Source organism: Oenanthe melanoleuca, chromosome 1A (genome assembly GCF_029582105.1).
Source record: "Oenanthe melanoleuca isolate GR-GAL-2019-014 chromosome 1A, OMel1.0, whole genome shotgun sequence".
NCBI classification, from domain to species: Eukaryota; Metazoa; Chordata; class Aves; order Passeriformes; family Muscicapidae; genus Oenanthe; species Oenanthe melanoleuca.
This window is the reverse complement of record NC_079334.1, coordinates 48,373,901-48,394,703: the sequence shown is the minus strand read 5'-3', so window position 1 is coordinate 48,394,703 and position 20,803 is coordinate 48,373,901. Positions and strand designations below refer to the sequence as shown.

At 37.4% G+C, this 20,803-nt stretch overlaps 1 protein-coding gene across 3 annotated transcripts in view; it reads right to left on the bottom strand.

Annotated features, from left to right (window-relative positions):
- CPED1 (cadherin like and PC-esterase domain containing 1) overlaps positions 1-20,803 on the bottom strand; it is a 141,787-nt gene that overhangs the window by 54,764 nt on the left and 66,220 nt on the right. For all 3 annotated transcript variants that reach the window (XM_056511232.1, XM_056511213.1, XM_056511223.1), the window contains exons 13-16: positions 17,729-17,796; positions 17,358-17,402; positions 15,320-15,506; positions 13,001-13,169 (exon numbers count right to left, since the gene is read on the bottom strand). In XM_056511232.1, the coding sequence (XP_056367207.1) occupies positions 13,001-13,169; positions 15,320-15,506; positions 17,358-17,402; positions 17,729-17,796 (469 nt within the window). The remainder of the gene's footprint in view (positions 1-13,000; positions 13,170-15,319; positions 15,507-17,357; positions 17,403-17,728; positions 17,797-20,803) is intronic.

Genomic DNA, 20,803 nt, shown 5'->3' with positions numbered 1-20,803 from the left:
AGCATGGATAAGGATTCCTCTCCCTGAAGAGGAAGCAGCAGCAGAAACAACATGTGATGAACTGGCCATAACCCCCATTCCCCATCTCCCTGCACCACTGGGGAGGAGGGAGAATTTCAGAAGAAATGTTCTCCTTTTTCATGGGGTTAGACAGAGGAGACAATGCCTTCCTTAGAAACAAAGGAATAACAGAATGACAGGCTGGGACAACAGTCCACCTGTACCACATATTTCTCAAATTCTTTACTGAAGTCCAGAGGACTTCTGCATATGGTAGCTCATTGTCATGGCTGTTTCACTTTCCATGCCATGCTCAGACATCAGTCACAACTGCTCAGCCACTCACAACTGCTCCTTCTTAAATAAACTCCAGAAGCCTTTGATCTGTTTTCTACAAGGCCTCCCAGCAGATACTGGCATCTACTTTATTTTTCAGACAACACCAATGGAATGAGATTTATGAATAACTTCTGTCCTCTGAAGCAGTTTGGTTGCAAACAGCTGAGTACATGCCACTCAATGGAAGACTTATGATCAGCAAAAGAAGTTTGTTCCCCTTCAAAAACTTTTATATTTTCCAAGGTGAGAACCACTGCCAGAGTGGCCAACACATGAAGACTGACAATTTTACACTGAAGATCCAACTGTGGTTGACACTAATTTGGAAAATTTGTAACCAGATTAATGTGCAAGGCATCTTCACATGATGCTTAAAGAGGAATTTTAAAATTTATGCATTTTATTACAAAGTATAGGTATTAGCTTCAGAGCATCAAGTATCTGTGTTTGCCAGATTGTTTATCAGTCATAAAAATACTAGAACACCGGGGGAAAAGTCTCAGGTTCTAAAATGAATTGCTACAGCATTGAATCCTGCCAATAGCATATTGCTGTGTTTCATATAGAGCTGTATATGTAAATGAACAGTCTGAGATAACTGGAAAATATACTTGATTCAACACAATTAAATGAGAAACAGAACTATGTTTAGACATAACTATATGAACAAAAAATCTAAATAAATAAATATACCAAAAGCATTGAAAAATATATCAGAATAGACCACAACAATTCTTTATAAAGAGATCTAATACTGCAAAACATAGACATCCAAACATAGCATGAAGGGAATATTTTTTTCTTCTTTGAAAATACAGTGAAATATGCTCCCAACCAATGTTTCCCAGCAAATAGCCTGACTTTCTTTAGCAAAAGGGCAAGGACACATTTCAAGAGTGGTAGTATATATAAAAGTAGGTATATGACCTTCAAGACTCCATTTCAAGTTCAAGCTCATTTTCTCCCAGTAACTAGTCAAACCCTAGGTCACCCTTATCGAAGTACTCCTGTATTCCATTCTGTTTTCTGCAATGCATCCCATCTTTTCTCTATTAATTTTGTCTGAACTTGTCACCATTTTCATTGCAACATTCTGCAAACACTTAGGCAGATTATTATAAATATTTATATTTATTTCAATTTGACCAAATAAAAATAGATCACTGGGTAAGATTTTAATTCATAATCCTTAAGTTAACAAACATCTGTAATGGCTGGAGCTTCTTATCCTAAAGGGAACAAGACTGCACTTGATGCTGACCTGACTGCACCTACTCTGATGTGATTGATTTAAATTTTTCCTTTGTTTATATCAACACACTCTAGCCCTGAAAAAAATCAGGAACAGTTACTGTCCACCAGCACACCATGATCTTTTATGTTGCACTATGTTTAGTAAACTCTTAATTGACAACATTCAGCACACAGGTACTTCATTTTATTTGTGCAGCTAAACAAAATAGATTGAAAGCACACACACACAAGGATTAAATGGCCTAAATTCCAGATGGCTTGCTTGCTCCATAAAGTAACAGTATCTGCTGAGATGATCATGGTACTGTAGCTCTTTCTCCTTACCAAACACATGCAGTAGGAAGTTTTCCTCTGCTCTTTTGTCATCTTCTTTGCTGCTCTCTTATTTCATGACCTCTGAGTTAATCCTTCTATTCTTCCTATTAGTGAGTTTAAGCAGGCAAACTTCAAACAGACTAGTGATGGGTCACAAGGTTTAATGGGCATGTAGATAATCATCTAAATTACATTTCTACAGCTGATGGGCCAGACAGGCTTAGAGAGTAACTTTACCAGCTTTCACTGTTAATCAGCAAGGATTGTGTGTCTCAGAATGTATCTGCCTTTGCCTGCCTCCCCGAGGGCCTGGGTCACACTGACTGATTAACAAAGGCAGCTGCATTAGCTTTCTTCTCCTGAAAAGTGTGGCAGGGAGGCCCAAATGACTTGAAAGGCAAATGTGACCACAGCTCAAACACCAAGCACTCTCTTCTCATCACTGTGGAATTGCTGGCCCTCCTCTTGCAGGTTATGATACTCAGCACAACAGTTGCTACCAATTTTCATGATCTGTTAACACTTAGGAAGCCCTATGTTGAGGGCTCCTCTTTCACATCTATTGTGGTATCATCAAGGGGAAAATTCAACAGGCTATTTCACATTTTCAGATGAATTTGAGAGCAATGTATGAGGTGAACTGAAAAGAATACACCAATTGAACTGTCAGTAATGAATGCCCTGAATTTCAGCTTTGAAACACAAACAGTAGAGGGCCAGGTAAAGAGAAAAACAGTTCTCTGTAGGATACAGAGATTTTACAGCTACAGAATTAGCAATGGTTCTATACTGTGAAACTGATTTTCTCAGCAAACAGCATGAAATCTGAGTCTCTGTCATATATGAGTGATTGTGTTTTATATAAGTGATTGTGTTTTATACCTACCCTGATTCCAAAAGGAACAAGAGCAGTGGAGGATTGGCTTCCTGACTTTGGCAGAAGTTTGTCCTTCAGGTGTTGGACTCATCTTGCATAGTAAATGCTTTTTACTGCTCTTTATCAAGTTCTCAAACAAACCCAAAATCAGACCATATAAACTACAACTATCCATGCAAGAACTTTTACCATCTTACTCAGGAGAAACATAGGGCAAAACCAGCAGTCTTTAGAGCAGTAAAACCTTTTTCATATATTTATAGTTCTATAAAGGAATATGAAAAGTCAGCTAAGATTCTATTTTGGACCTCTATTAAGAACATTCTACAGGAAGAAGCTACTGAGGAACAAAGTAAAATAGTCTAGAACACTGACTTCCTTATTTGTCTCTCGAACTTCGAGAAAATAAGTTGAATTCTGAGTTTCCTATTTTTTTTCTAGATGAAACTACAAAACATCTAGGTTTCTGTGACCTAGATACAACAACTTCTGACTGAAGTTAGAGACATACATGAATTAAGCTAAATACTTCTATAATTGTCCAGTCTATGAAGTATGAAATTTCTCGAGCTTCTTAACAAGGGTGACCAAATTTCCCACTTTTATCATGGACAGGACAAGAACTCAAGGACTGACCCATATTGTGATAAAATCTTCAGGTCTCAGTTTTGTTTGAACTATTCACTGAGATAAGGAATTATCCCATTGCCCATTTTTTGTGTGGTGGCCTGAGTAAGTTAGTGACACCTAGAGCCACAGCTCTTTCAAGGAGAACAAAAATGGTCAAACTTCTACACCAGATCATGAGAACCCCCCAGCAGGATTTTGGCCATGTCCCATCTTTTTTACCAAAGCAGTGCACAGGGAAAACAATCTGCATTTCAAATATGCATAGTGACTGTATAGCTGGAAGGGGTGACAACCTTTATGGAGTGAAGCAATAAAACACTTCACTCTTCATTGTTCTATTGTGCCATTTGGCTGAATTGCAGAATTATCCTTTGGCCTTTTATTTTACCAAATTAGGATTTTATGACTGCCATTAAAAGTCCAGAAAAATTGCTATTGACTTATCATGTCATTACTATGTTAAGTTTAACCTTAACAATAACTTTTGCTTCAGTACAAACTGCAGTGACCATTTATAAACACCCCACAGAATTATGCTCAACATATGCATTGCAAATACTTCCCCATATGCTGTACTGATTTGCCTGTGATTTATAAAGTGGCAGTCTGACCATGGTTGTAATACTTTCTGGCTGTCATACAGTGCAAGTTATTTCTAATTAATGAACTTTCTCTTCATGAATCAGACAGAATTCAATACATTGACAGACTGCAAACACTGACACAGCTATTTACCCAAATCATAAACTAAATATTTTAGTTCAGAAACTTTGGATGACCCCTTCTTCTTCCCTATCCCCTTCAATTATTGTACTTTTAAATGTCATTGCATTTTCTGGAACTTGTAAAGGAGAACTGCTTAACTCAAACTTTCAAGTTTTCATACTTAATGTGGTTCATTCAAAGACCTGTAAGGCTTTATGTTTTACTGAGCAGTTAATTTTTAAGTCTTGATATTGTATAGTTGGAAATGGAAGAAAAAAGGTTATGGGCTTCACTCTATCTTCCTAATTTAGCCTAGGTAATGTAGGCAATGCAAATTGTGACCCAGCATGGTGATTGAGACAGCTAAGCTAGATTCCCTGTGGAATCACAGAACAGCAGCTGGTAGAGGAAGACAGAGTCCTCAAGTTTCTCTCCAGAGATCTCAGGTACCTTCACAAGGAAATATCATCAGTACAACACAGCACATGACTCAAGTGAATCTGCCTCTGCCTGCCCAGTGTCTGGCTCCAGCAGTGCCTTTCTGTAGGTAGAAACAGCCAGAAGGAAGCAACCCAACTAGTCAGGCTGGGCCAGGATCCCCCAAACACTCTCTCTCTTGGCTGGCCTCAGGATGAGGTGTTTCTTTTCCACCAGTCCACCAAGCTATAGCTTTCTGCCTGAACTGCACCACAATGCAGCAACGCATGGAGAAATTACTGTGCAGGGCAGAGAGAGGAAGAAAAATAAGCACAAAATAAGCCTGTGGTATGAGGAGTCTTTTGCAAAAGTTACTGCTACCAGTCCTCTAGCAAAATGTAATTGATTCTAGTAGTGTTATTGGACCTGTATTATATTAAAAATTTCAAAAATAAGAGCAAAGGACCATAACTGATAATCCAAATATGTGGGATGATTGGCTGATAACTTAGCTCAAACAAAAAACCACATAGCTGACAAAAATTATATAAAAATAAGTTTTCTCTTCCAGAGAACAGTGTTCTCCCAGGAGCAGAATTGCCTACCCAGCATTTACTGTCATCTGTCTCCTTTCACAGCCACCCACAATGATTAGCTGCTATTATTTAAAAAGACATTTTAATCCTTTGGTTACAGGCAAGGAATCAGGAAAACCTGGATCTCTTCCAGTCTGTACTAACAGTCTGTCATGGGCTCACAGATAGCAGTGTATCTACAGAATCTGCACCCACAGCACTTTATCTGCCTCAGCATCTCCCCATCCTGTAGCACTGTAGGGAGCAGCTATTATAAGGCTGAAATGTCCAACCATACTCCCCACTAGCACCAGTGGGACTTTGCTCACCAGCTGAAATCATACAGGTCACAATTTAACTCCTTGACATTTTTAATCATGCAATTATGAGTTTCTCCTTGGCTAGTTTATAGGGAGATCTTCATTTTCTCTATCTTTAATGTGTCATGCACACATGGGGTGACATCAGTAATTGTATGAAAGGGAAGAATGGCCTGAGCACACAAAAGAATGAAATTGCTGTCATTTACCTGACAGAGGTTTACCTTTTATCACTACTGACATTTTTTTGCAGCAGCATAACAGCAAAAAAACAATTCAAGTCAAGAGTCACCTAACAGAGCATCTAGGAGGGTGGCATGTTTCTAGTAAGACTGCTAAATTGCAAACACATAAAAGAAGAAAAGAACGGTAGGAGATATTAAATTTTCCACTGCTGAGGTAGGAGGTGATAGATACAACTCTAGTTGTGTCAATAAATTCAGTGGTGCTGAAGAGTGATATCACTCCTGACTTAAGAAGTTCTTATCCACAAGAGTGCTAACCAAGGAAAAGGAACATTAGAAAAACTAAGGCTGCAATCTGGCTAATTATTATAAGCCAAATCAGTTTGTTGGCATCATTCCAGTCATTATTGGCTTGTAATTGTTGAATCATTGAATCAGTATTCATATAGATTGTCTCAAAGCAGTGGTGGCAATTTATTCATCAGTGATCCATGTAACACACCATTTCCCAAGTACAGTGCATTGCAACAATGACAAATGTAGCTGCTGCTACAGGAAAACATCTGCTCTCTTCAGTCTCTGCCTGAAACTTCCAGAAAGATTTCCTGGAGGCTATCTGGTATTAATCTTGAATCACATGTTAAATAGGAAACCCAGCTACATAAAGAAGACTAAGCACAACAAATATATAAAACATAAAACATAAAATATAAAATATAAAATATAAAATATAAAACGTAAAATATAAAACATAAAATATAAAATATAAAATATAAAAAATAAAAAATAAAATATAAAATATAAAATATAAAATATAAAATATAAAATATAAAATATAAAATATAAAAATAAAATATAAAATCAGGAGCGTAAGCAAAATACTGTAACCTGGAAGACTGTAAACTTTTCTTTGGGCAGCTGGAGCCAACATGAACTTGAGCCTTAAAATTTGGGCTCTGTAATATGGCATCCCCAAAGTACTGGAGAGGAGGATGATGATCCTAGTCAGGCACAGCCTACTGGAGCTCCAGAAAAAAAAAAAAAATAAATTTTTATTCCATGCTCAGGGCAAGAAATGCCTAAATAGAAGCACATACAAACTCATTCTTTTATTTCTTTCAATTTTATGCCCAAGTTGTGCCCATTTTCCCTGTGTGGCCTCTTCAGAGTGCAGTAGATGTCTCACAGAGAGCACTGATTATGTGAACTCGTGACTACCAGATGATAGAGCAGACTGTCTATGGAGTTAACTTTGTAGGTGAAAGACAGGCTTGATTTCTAGAGCATTATATTGATTCCCTCAGATGATGTATCTATGCTCTGCTGTGCTTTTGGGATGTTTCCTTAAAGCAGCACATGCTGGCACCTGATTAAGGTGTCAGCCTAACAGCAACATCCTGATTCTGAGATCCAAAAGGAGTTTAGCACAGAACTGCATAAATTTAAAGGATATCCATCACAATGGTTAATTGTTCCTCTGACTCATCTACAGAGACATGCTTTAAATCATCACAAAAGTCTTTGGTATAATTAAGAAAATGTGGTGAGCCTTCTCTCCCCAGTGGTATAGATGTTGACAAAGACAGAACATGCTGACTCTACAAAGTTTGCTCTGAGATACACACACAAATTAACCCTCTACATGAAAATTAGCTAAGTGTATTTATTATTTATATCTCTCCCTTTAAGAAAATTATTAAAAAAGCAGTTTTATGCACTCATAAGCATTGCCTGGCAGATATAATGGAAAAGAATTCAGCTGTATATTTCTGCCAGGACAGGTACTCAATCAGTATAATTTGGAATTGCTCCCCTGTAGTTAATTGAACCATGCTGACATATAGCAGTTGAAGATGTAAGACCTCAGCCTTCTTTTTATGGCAGTCTCTTTCTGTTGACTCTCTATTTTGTGGCTTTCACCTGAACAACTGACAATTTAACACATGTTCAGTTTGCTACGTATTTGCTCCTCGAGGCTATGTGAAACTCACTTTGTTTTTCCTAGGAAGTGGGTTTCAGTCACACAGAAACAAAATAACTTATAGGTTAATAGCAATGCAAAAGTACTTCTAGTGTTTTGTGTTTTTTCACCCATAAATCACTTCAATTTTTGAACATGAAGCTCCTGCTCATTTAAAATCAGCAAGAGCTTTAAACCCAATCTCAATGTGAATTTTTCTTATGAAGAAAAAATATCTGCCTTAAAAAGCACTCCCTAACCCTCTTTCTGTGCTCAGCAGCTCATTTCTGCCCCTGCACTTACCTCCTCCCTTGTGTTCACATAGAGAGAATAACCTTATCCTAGAAACTAGTTCATTTTTTAAAAATTTTCCCATCTGTTTCATGAGTAGCTGCAGGCAGGGAAAGGGATGCTTAAGTTGGCATTGCTCCTGGAAAACATGATTGTCATACTGTGCTCTCACCAGTGTTTCTGAGGAAAATTTAGACTTGGCTATTTCAGCTCTAATGAGTGAGCTTTTTGGTCGTCCCAGCCACTCCCTCCTTGAAAAGAGTTAGCACCCTGGACTGCACAATGGCTAAAATATCTAACAGTTATAGCAACAGAAATGTTGAATGCTAAAATTTTTAAGTCAAATAGTCCTCACTGAATCAAAGCATCCTCTTTTAAACAACAACAACAAAAAACAACAAAAAAAACAACCTCATTTTTTGACATCTGGGGAATTTTTATGGGTTTTTTTCTGAAAAATACAAAACCACTAAAAAAAAATTTCACCAGCTCTGTACCTGAGAAGGCAGAAAAATGAAGAATGCAACGCATGATTGCTCCTATAATGGATATTCTTTTTTTTTCTCTAAAAGGCAAGTAAGTTAACTTTGCCAATAAGATACAGTCTGGTTGCTGATATAATTAGGCTATAGTTCCAGAGATGCATTTTCCAAGGCTTTTTAAGCACGACACTCAAACTCAGAACTGCCAAGACAGTCAGCTGCTGCTACAATAACCACTGCAAAACCTAAGAGTCTGCTCACAGCATTTACAATGTCCTTAGGACAGAAGAGGTGGGTTGTTTGGAGTGGTTGTGACACTGAATCTAATGAATCTAATGGGAAATTCACAAGAGACTAGTGTGCATCCAGCCTGTCCTGTAGGACAAGTTCTTTGTTTCTTTACTAAGCTGTTTGGTTGAGTTGGGTTTGGTTTTTTTTTTTTTTTTTTTTTTTTTTTTTTTTGTGGGGGGTTGGTTTTTTTGGGGTTTTTTGACATTATTTAATATTTGTAAAGTTCTTTGAAATCACTGAATAAAAGTATTAGGCAAAGAGTTAATACCTATTTCTGTAATTGACAGTTTTTACTTCTATTGTCTGGTCTGAAAAGCTTTGCAATGGCAACAGCACACAGTTTAAAACAAAGTAAGACTATTTTACTTTCCTTTGGAAAAGTATAACTTGAGCTGAAAAAAAAATAAGTACTCTCATATCTTCCTGAGCATAAAAATGAAATTACTTCCTTTTTTTTTTTTTAAGGCTTCTTCCTTTCTAAAGAGTTTTTTTATCTCTACTCCAAAAAGCCTATACTAAAGTTAAATATAGTTAATATGCTAGTCTTAGGTCTTAATTGCTTTGTGATCAATGGAAGTTTAATAGACAGAGAGAGAAATAAACATGTTCTTTCTAGCATCTTGTTTCCAGCTGCATTGCAGCCATTTAGTGTTATACAGTCAGCAATGCTATATCTCATCATAAGCTCTGTTGGCCTTCTTAAGCTATCAGGAAAAGAATATGATAAAAGGATTTACAAAAATACAAGAGATAATAACACATAAGAATAGGATGTTCTATAAAAATCAGGGAAGTTTTTGAAGCTGTTCTGTAAGTTCATTCTTTGAGACCTGTAAAAGCTGTAGGACAGCCAGAACCTCAGCACACTGCACTGCACTGATTTTAGAATCAAATGTACAAATGCACAAAAGAAAATGACAGAGAATGAAACACACTGTACTATAAAATACAGCATTAGATATCCATTGCTCTCAATATAAATGCAAACCCAAATAAATAACTGCATTATTAAAATACAACAACAAACCAGACCCAAAGTCCCACCACCAACCAACTGACCAAACAAACAAACAAATGAAACAAGTCATGTGGCAACAGAGCACTGCAGGTAAAAATAGATACAGAAGTTCACAGGGTCAAAAAAGTTTCCTTAAGCACATCAGCAGTTACTCTCCATGATTGCAACTAGGTAAATATTAACAATCAAAGAGGCAGCATTCACACATATCAAGTGAGGCATAGATAGATCTGTTTGCATTTTAAAGATAATGGGCAATGCTATAATGAATAAAATATTTTGTCCTTTATGACAGTATGTACATAGTCTGGGATCTTTCAGTTGAGAGTGATGCTGATAACTCTGTCCTAAGAGCTCACTGGCTTTTCTGCTGACTTGGATTCTGACTATCTTCCCTATCACAGCTTCAGAGGTGATAATGAAAAGGTACCACTTCTTTCAAGGATACTTAATTTGAATGTTGTCAGCAATTGCACAAAATTAAGTTCAAGCACAAATCAATAACCTCTTCATTTGCAGTCCAAACAATACTGTCAAAATGCAGAACACAGAATAGAAGGCAGCCAAATCTGCTGAAGGTATTATTGTAAGATGACAGTTTATCCTCCACTAATTTGGCTTTAATGGGGATATTATAAAGTACAGGAGCTATCAAAAAGTAAAGGAGACAATATTTTTTTCCCCTTTTTAGGGGTTGCAAGGCTTAGAACCACACACTTTTCAAATCAATGCCTTGAAATTAATCCAGGATTATTCAACTGCATGAAAATTGTTAGGCTGTTGGAAACCATATCCCACACTCTTGTCTTTTTATTGTAAGCTTCCTTTAGTATCATCTTGCAGTGAAACCTGAATATCCTAATGAGATTAACCATAGAAGAAAGTGAGGAAAAAAAAGCTGCTGGATTAGAATTTTAACTGAAGATTTCTATGAGAAAGACCACTCCACTATCATGGCCTTTCTCTCCTCATGTGTGATCCCACTTGTGCCTAGTCAAGTGTCCAAAGGAGAGTCCATCAGTTCATGCTCTATTGATCCTTTTTCTCCTAAAACAGGGTCTCATTACTAAGAGAACAAGTATTCATGCCACTGATGGGGGTGTATCAACCAGCTTTGCAAGACTGCCTAATTTTTTCTCGTATAAAGAGCAAAATGTAATGATGCTGGTTAAAATGTGAGTTTTGTATTGATAAAAAAAATAATTCTAAGCAAAAGGCAATACATTCTGTTCTAGCAAATAGGAAAAAATGCAGACTTTTAAGTGTTTTAGAATACCATTTCCATCTCCAGCCCCAGCCTTTGTTTGTTTTTTAAAGTCACTCTCTGATAAGTTTGCCTCTAACATATCTAAAAGTTGTTTCAGAATCTCATACTGTATCTTCACAGTGCTTATTAGATACCACAAGAATGCTTTTCATCTCATTTTCCCTCTTAACTCCTGAAGTCACCCCTAGCCCTGAACAACTGTGTTAGTTAGAGGGTAGTTATTCACAGAGGAGAGAAAACCAAGCTCAATCAAAAGAAATTTCTAAAACACTTTTAATTTTTATCAGTCTAGATCTCTTTGCCTTCACAGTGCTTCAAAGATTCATACTCAGTCTCATAAATGGTATCACAGAACATTAACAACAGTGTAACCTCTGGTGTGGGAAGATATTTTTGAGGTTGAATTCCTGTTCTTACACTCAGATATGTGTCCTAAATAAGGAAACAAAAACAGCTTTTCTCACATCTTTCCAACCAGTGTACTCTCCTAGCAATGTAACTCTAGTTCAACTTACTGCTGTTCTCCTTTTCATACTAGGTCATACTTAAGATGTCATACAGGTTGCTGTACAACTGAACTGAAATCTCAGGTATTATACGTGTTTATTTTTATTTTACTGTAGCAACTACTAGATGTAGCATTGAGTCAGTGCAAATAGTAACAAGATGGTCCTTGAGCTTGTCAGAGAAGTCTAAGAGGAGAGACAGAGACTAGGTGGAGGGCCAGACAACACCATAATCAGGTATTCAGGTCAGCAGTCAGTTCACTATGACTACTACCTACATTTTCTCTGGCAGTCCTGATTTGCAGGTTGAGATAATTACTGTTAACATAGAAATTGATATCAATATTTATAATCTCTTTGACTCATTTTAAGTCCTACTGCTTATTTCTCTAAAAGAAAAACAAAATCCCTCTTGATCTGCCCCATCATATAAATGATCTGACTTCTACCACCCTGACCTCCCAACCTCTTCTGCAGTATATGGAGAGAAACCAGGGAAGGGAAACAAGTTTTGCTAAAGGATGTACTAAGATCTTCACACAGACAATGAATAGAGATAGGATTAGATATTTGACATGAACAAGCATGCTAGTTTCAACACAGTAGCTTTGAAAATTCTGCTTCCTGGTTGCAGAATTAATTCTGACAAAATATATTACTCCTTGATGCTCTGGAATGAACCCACCAATCTTTTTAATTTGCCTAAAATTCCACAGAAAAATGCACTGCCCATGGTAACTATTTACAATGTCACTTACCACTTTGAATTGGCTGGTTTATCTTTGCCAGTCATATCAAGCAGCACCCAACATTCAGTCCTCAAACTTTGAAATACAAACAGCTCTGATCCAGCATGTGTCCCAGGTTTTCTCTCTTATGCACAGTATTTTTATCAATATAGTTTCACTCACTGAAATCTTCACTTTTACTTTCATTAGCTTTCTTCCATTTTTGTGTCTAATTTAGCCTGAGCTCAACTTTCCCAGCCCTTATTAAGCCATATTGGACAGACTCTGGTTCTTTTTTCATTCAACAGACCCACTCCTTCCTAAGGACTGACATTTGTAGGAAGTAAATTATGTGCATTTCCAAATTTGTATTTGGACAAATGTGATGTAAGCAACAATCATCCCTACCTTTGGAATTATGAGTGAGGAGTTTCTTTATTGTTTATTGATCTAGAATAAACAGCTTTCATTCATAAATTATGTAGCAGCATTTGTCTTGAACACTGAAAAATATCGACGTCATCCTAAACATCTTTCCTGGTAAAAGGATTTCCATGGCTCCAATGTCAGAGAGAGACAGTTAAGAAAAGTTATAAGAAAGTTTTGGCTCTCCAAGGTAACGATTAATTAATCTGTAGCTCTAAAGTATATGGCAACAGGTACTTATGCTGGGCTTGCCTTTTATATCCAAAATGTTGTGTAAACGCTGAATTTCAAACAATCTCAACAAAAACCAACTCTGCATGAGCTTTGGTTTATGTACCTTAATTTATACCGTGGAATGAACAGAAATAAGCTATTTCTATTAACGTGTATAGCAAAAGAATGTAGAGACAATACCTGCACAAAGCCACACATCATAAAGTCATCAAACAAAGGGAGACTAGGGCGGTCTTCTCGATAAATTGTGACTTTGTAGCTGCTCACAACCTCAGGGCTGGGCTGCGAATCATCCGTTAAGAAAATGATGACTTTGTTCAGTCCAAGGCCAAGGGGGTAGTTAGCAGTGCTGTATGACAAAATAGGAAAGAAGTGCAATAAGCACTAAAGAAACAAAGATGTACACTCTTTTATCTATGGCTGCTAAACTTTACTTGCTCCTAGAGGCTGCTATTTCTAACATTTTCTTTCTCTTACAAAATACCAGAGCTTTTAAATAAAAACAGTGCGAAATAGGATTTGCAAGTATTTTGTCTTCTGTCAAGAAGACAAAATACTGAGAGTGAAATTTCGTGAAAACAGCAGCAGTGGCAAATATTCTAACATGAAATCTGTGAATGAAACCATTAGGGACAATAACTCCTGCAGGCCCAAATTTGCGATGAAGTCAGCATTGAGAAAAATATAATCAGAAGTGGAGCTGGCTGCTGAAATTGTCCACTAGCCAAATGTGATGGATTCCCAGACAAACTGCTCCAAGTGAAAAACCAGAGCAAAGCTGATCTGTGCTCTTCTTCCTTTAGCAGGGAAATAAATGCTTCAAAATAAATAAATGCTGAATCCACACATGCAGGGTTTTTCAGTGTAAAGAGCATCTTGCTACTCTTTTTCACTCTACAGAAAGAAAAAATCTTTGAGATTTTCACATATATTCATGTTGACTGCCAAGGCAGTTCACATTAAAACAGGAAAATTTAGGGGGGAAGAATATAATGACAGTTTCTTTTGAAATGATAAATCAAGACTGATTTCTTACTGAAAATACAGGAAACATATTGGGCATCAGATCAGTAACAACTGCACAGACTTTCTGGTTAGTAGCAGATATTCCAGGTCAAAGCATCTCCTTCACAGTCAGTCAAAAGGCAGTTGTTGACTAAGCACTTCATGCCATGAAGCAAAATTAGCTCTGATATGGTTAAGAATTTTTCTTCCCAAGTAAATCACTGCCCCTGTTCTCACTAATGGCTAGTACGTAAATTAGCCAGTTCTCTGGTTCTGAGGTACCTGACCCAGATAAATAAACAGTTTTTGTTCCTCCCAACCTTAAAAACTAGGTCATACCCAAAATGCCTATTGGTACTGTCCCTGGTACATGCTGTTGTCTTCTGACAGAGCTGGTTGGGAAAGCCAAAACTGTGCCAGGGTTCAGAGCAGCAATTAAGCATCATGGTTTATTGTGGGTCACTGCTCAAACATGATGTTTAGTGATGACTCTGCTCGCTCTTCTATCATGCAGCTTTATAGTTCTCTAAAAGATCTCATAAGCTGGGACTCTTGTGGATGACAAGATGACCTACTTAGTGGATGAGAGAAAGGCTGTGATTGTTGGCTACCTAGACTTTAGTGAAGCCCTTGGAATTGTTTCCCACAGCATTTCCTGGAGAAAATAGGCTGCTCACACATACATTTTGCTGGGTAAAAAACCAGCTGGACGGCCAAACCAATCATATGGACATGGAAATTGAGGGCGCCCTCAGTCAATTTGCAGATAACACTAATGGAATGTATATTCCATTTGGGTGGGAGTGTTGATCTGATGGAGGGGAAGAAGGCTTTGCAGAGGGTTCTGGATAGGCTGGATGGAAGGGCTGAGACCAAGTGAACAGGTTGCCCAGGGAAGTGGCTGTGTCAGCACCCTGGGTGTAATTTAAAAGCCACGTAGATATGGCACTTAGGGATGTGGTTTAGTGGTGGGCTTGGCAATGCTGAGTTAACAGTTGGACATGATGATCTTAGGGGTCTTTTTCAATGTGACTTCTGTCATTCTATGACAATCCCTTATAATACAATTATGACAAAAATTAATCATTCTGAGTTAGTAAACTTGAACTGATTTCTTCTATTAACCCGCTGCCCTATTTTGACCAATGTAAACAGACCAAGCCCAGCAGGGCAGTAGATTAGGGCACCATGCAAAATTAACACTTGGATACAAAAGCTCAAATTCTCTGTCATCTACTGTCAGTGATGCTGTCAGTGATAGCAGAAGCTGGGTGAGATACTGTACATTCTATTAAGCTAGGGTTAATTATGGCTTAAGAACAATATATGACCATTGCTTTCAGGATGCTGGAAAAAATACAAGTTTCTGTGTTGAACTCCCTCTGACTATCCTGTGACTAATCCATTTCAATTTTTGGAAATAAAGAAAAAATCTGGAACATTATTACATATTTCCAAAATTAAGTTTTTACACTCATGTTTTGTTGCTCATACCTTGGCCCTTTCTTGTCATCGAGGTGTACGTGGCATTGGCAGTTAGAGGGTTCTGCTCCTATCTTCACCGTCACCATGTCAAATGGCACTTCTGCATAGTATTCTCTGATCCTTGGGTTAAACCGAGGACTCAAGTCCAGCTGTGGACTGGTGAAGATCTGTCTGATATGAGATAGGGTATCTTTATCTGTTCCAAGAAGGCATCAAAGAAAAAAAATGTGAAATGTATGAGCATTTGGGAACAACACGAAACGTCTGGCAGATTGAAACCACGTACAGTGGCAAGATATTTAATGCCTAGTGACTCTGAGACTCTTAATCCTGCTGCAAAGTTTTAATGGAGTTTGTAATGGCACTTGAGAGAAATCTGTAGGCCTTGGAGGGATTTTAAACATTCAGTGTCCAATCACTTTAGTCCTAGTCACAGAACTCAAAGCCTGGGTAAGCCTTTGAAAATGGAAGGATTAAGTCTGGGAGATCTGTCTCTAGTTAGTTAACTGAAACTTAAAGAAGAGGCAGGCCAAAATTCATAACCTGCTTAGGTACCAGGCTGTGTACAGGCTTTATGTACAAGTGTAATTTCCAATAAAAATCAAAATAAGTTAAACATACTGTACATAAGAACAAGTCACATGGAGATATCAAGACCCTTGGGGTCATTTGCAGTACAGCTGGAAGAATGTTTTATTAAAATTCCTATATTACCAAATTCCAGCCTCTTTCCTTGTGCATGAAATCTCCACAATCAAATCCTATTTGCTCAAATGTGTCCTTTATTTCATAGTGTTTGCCAAATTACTCATGAGAATAATTATTTGTTGGCAACCTACTTATGACAAATATTTTAATCCAGCCTATTGGATTCAGATTTACAGTATAATACATTCAAAATTGCTTTACACATATATTCATTAGTACATGTTTTAAATCGGGTACTTCAGAAAATATTACAGATAGGAAACTCCTTTATTATAATATCTGGAAAATATTGTGAATTAGAAGGGTCAAAAATGATGCAAATATTTTTATTTCTACCTTGAAATATCTGCCCTGAGAAACTAAACAGGGCAGTTTGAGAATACTCTTGCATGGACTAAAACTTAATGGAAGATATTCCAATGGAAGAACAGAATTTGGCCTAGCTTTGCAGGGGAATAGTCTCACACATTAACACACAGAAGGTATTTTAGAAAAACCCTACAGATGAGTATAAACATTTCTCCATATTCTGTATGCTTTACTTAGAATTTTTTTCTCACTACTAGCTTAAAAATTAGGAGAAATTACAAAGTAAAATTAATTGAGGTATTTTTGAAATAAAAGATCATGCAATTAGAATCGTGATGGCAGTCAGCCAGCCCAGGAGTATTTCTGGCCTCTATCTGGCACAACAATAGTTCCTGGAGGCACCATGAGATCAACAACACAAAGGACATGAGGCTCAATGTGTACCAAAACCTTTCCATCATCCAGCAATGGCTTCACATTTACAAATGTGCCTCTCAGATAATTTGGGAATGAGGCAGCAGAAAGGTTTGCTACCACCAAAGAAAAAATATTTTACATCTTTACAGATCTTTAAAAATACTTTAAATATTCCTACAAGCAGATATTTTAGAAAAATTCTCATCTCTTAAGCAGCTCCTTAATACTCCATTATCGAGCTGAAGAAAAAGCTTTAAACAAAGCTGATTAAACTCCAGACAAGGTTTTTCCACAAGAACAAATGTATGCTGAGTTTATTGGAAAGAGAGAGGCAAAAGTCTATTGAAGTGTGACAAGGGATCCATGAGTGCTGGAATACTCGCATTAGTATGCACACACAGCAATGCTTAATTTTGGTTTGGAGGCTTATTTAACATAATAGCCCATTTCTTGAGTGTTTAATAAACACTCTTGATACTTAAAAATCCTTTTTTTTTTTTTTTTCTCAGTAAGAGCCTACAGATACTCTACTCACTTAGAGATTATGTAAAGAAACCCAAGAAACTTTCTCAAGAAATTTTTTCCCCTGTGGTCTAGAAAGACCTTTACTTACCATAACTGCATTGTCTTTCTCCAGTCTTATTGGGATAATGCAATGCTGAAAGATAAACAGAAACAGCTAATAATTTTCTGTTCACACCCTGATTACAGTCCTATTGGAGAAGCAACCATCTTTTACTTTTAAGAGACATTGTACTTTTATTCTTTACAGTGCAAGATCTTTACTTTAGGCTTCCAAACGCTGCTCATGGGCTCCACATAGCAACTTACATAAGATAAGGAAGAAATTGGCCTTTTATATGTAGTAAGCTAAGGCTTTCCAGCTGGACTGCAAGACAATGTGATCTAAATCCACATATTATCAAAAATAATACAAATAGGAAAAACATACCATATATAAGATATCTTACTCTGAACACTTACCTTCATGATTCTTCCTGTAGTCAGAAGGAACATTCTGCTTAGGACTCATATTTTCTTGAGAAAGTTGCCTGTCAATTCAATAGCAGACATATTTCTACATGAATGAGAGGAACAGAAGCAATGAAATATTTTGCAAAAATTTCTATATGGTACCCCAGGGTACATGGTATTTTAGTACTCTCCACAGAAAAATGAACTTTCTGGATTCATAGTCCCAGCATTAGAGATATTACCTGAGTGAACATAACAGAAAAAGACATGCATTCCATAATACATGCAGCACATCACATCAGTAGAAAAAAAGGAAATCAATTCCAAAACATAGTTGCACTGCTGGGCAAAGAAAAGTGGATATAGCCAAGAAGAAAATAAACTAAACCATATCTCTTAACTGCTTCTATGATAGTTTATTTGCATATACTTGAGATTAAAGCTAGACTTTGTTCAAAAAGAATTAAATAAAAATGAAGGCATGTCTCCAGGGGATTATCTGTACTGATATTAGCATGAATTCCTAAAATGGAATCCTACATGTTTTGCTTTGTTTGCAAATTCAAAACAAATCCAGTGTGTGCCTGTTTGTGTGTGTGTGTATGTGTGTGTGTGTAAAATCTTGTGAAAAAAAGACAAGTCAATTGCAACAAATAATCAGTATATCAGTGAACTCTGCAGATTTTTTCTTTCAAATAGAACTTTGGTAGCATGCTGCGGTAGCATGGTAGAAAAAAAGAACTAGGCTTCTCTTCATTCCAGCTCTCTGGCTGATAAGACCTTTTTGGAGGTCCATTAGCGTTTCTTGAAGTTTTCACCAGTTTCCCTCCTAGTGTTTCCTTTAGAAGTTCTCATAATGCAGCTTCTTCCTAGATAATGCAATTTGGACTTTGAAGGACACAAAGCCACTGTCTGTGCCAAGGAAGGGAGGTGGCAATATCATTCTGTGCAATCATCCATCAGTGATGTTTCAACAGCAGCTTCTAAGAGCAGTATTGAGTTCAATCATGGAAAAAGGGATAAAAAAGATTTCTGCATTAACTCAGTGAGATAAGGAAAGAAGCAGCTGGCAGATCTGTGTCTTTGTGTGTGCAGGAAAATGTAGTTCTGGGCTTGCAGTATCTAGACACCACCCTAATTTCATGTAAATTCATTACCTACTTCAAAGGAGGCACTTAACAAACTCTTGGAGGGCTTACTTCCCAAATTATAAGTAATTTTTAATTGCCTCTTTTTGCTTGTCAAAGATGTAACAGCTAACATCTATCAAATACTGTTGCATATAGGTAAAGTCTTACAAAAAAAGGGCCTTGTTATCCATGTAAAATCATGGCTCAGGAGAATAGGACCATGGGAAAGTGACTCAGCTGAATTAGAGGTAGAGAAACAAGTCATATAACCATTATGTGTTCCCATCATGATGTTTGGGTTATGTTTTATGATTTAAACCTAGGTTACTGATAAGGCCTGGCTGCTTGAAAAGGCTTGGCTTTTGCAGAAAGGCAGCTCTCCTTTGCACCTGCCTGGGGACTCTATTGCTTTGCTTCGTACATCTGGCACACAAACAAAATACATTTTTTCTCTCCACTGTCCCTTTTTGCTTGTCTGGTCCCAAATCCTGTTTTACAGTGAAAGCAACATGTCTTAACTCTATAAAATGACAGATTTTGGTTTTAGTCATAGAACACCTCAGGATTATGTCTTTGTGGTGGCAGCCACCACAACTACAAGGTCCCTGCTCACAAAAGAACAGCATGACCTGTGTGAATCTCAAATCTGTAGAGACTGCAATTAACTTAATTAAGCATTAAGAGACATATAATAACTATATCTGATTACTGCTGGGTAGCAAAATATTTAGGAATCATATTAGAGAAAGATACTGAGATTATAACATAGCCAGCAGGACTGGGGCAGTGATTAACCCCCTGCACTCAGCACTGGTGAGGCCATACCTTGAATCTTATGTTCAGTTTTGGCTTCTCACTACATGAAAGACATTGAGGTGCTGGAGCCTGTCCAGAGAAGGGTAATGAAGGGGCTGGAGCACAGGCCTTATGAGGAGGGGCTCAGTGAGGTGAGGGTGCTTATTCTGGAGAAAAAGAGGCTCAGAGGAGACTTTATTGCTCTCTACAACTCCCTGAAACAAGGTTGTAGTCAGGTGGAGGCATTCTCCCACCTTCTAAGTGATAGGATGAGAGGAACCTTTCCAATATAAATGACTCTATGGTTCAATGATTTATGTCTGTCTGAGCTTTTTAAAAGCCCCATGAAGCTTTGCTTTGTCCAAGCTCCTTGCAATGAGCAGACTGAGATGCAATGCAGTTATGAAGTTCCTCCTAATACAGAGGACTTTGCAGACTCCCTTCCTTCACATGCTGTTACTCAAGAAAGGACCTTATCTATTTGAGTGGCTCCCTCTTTACTTAAGTATCTTGGAGGTGTCAAGTACAGATGTGTTCTTTGCCTTTACCCTTTGCAGTTAGCTCTAATGAAACTACTGCCTGTATGTCAGTTCCCTTGGTGAGTGGATGCTTGTGAATGCACCTTTGGAAAGATTCCAACGTGTACATCACAAACTATTGACTGTGAACCTGTTCTTTAGGAATCTCTCTGATTCAGCAAATAAGAAAATCAAAGGACTGACAGTATCAATATTAATATAGCTCTGGTTGTCTATGCAATCAGACATAAGCAATGAAGGTCATGCAGAAATAGAATATTTCACAACTAGTCACTTTTGGTGACTCTGATGGATATGTTAATTGTGAACGGTGCAACTTTTAACGGGTCATAAACTCAAGATTGAGACCATACTTCAATATTCAGTAAAATTATGATTTTCTTTTTCTTTACATGATGTCATGTAGGTCTCCCTTCAAAATAAGCTCTCTATTTTGTAGAGTGTTTGTTTGGCTTCAGTCTCAGAATTTCCATGAGGGCCTTTGGGTCCTTAAATGAAATACCTTGTGCTGATCTTCAGAAGAGAAATAAAAAAATTCAGATGTAAGAGTGGGATTAATTTCCTGGCACTTCATCCCAACTGTCCCTCTCGTTTCCTCTTTTCTTCTGTCTCTCACTCTT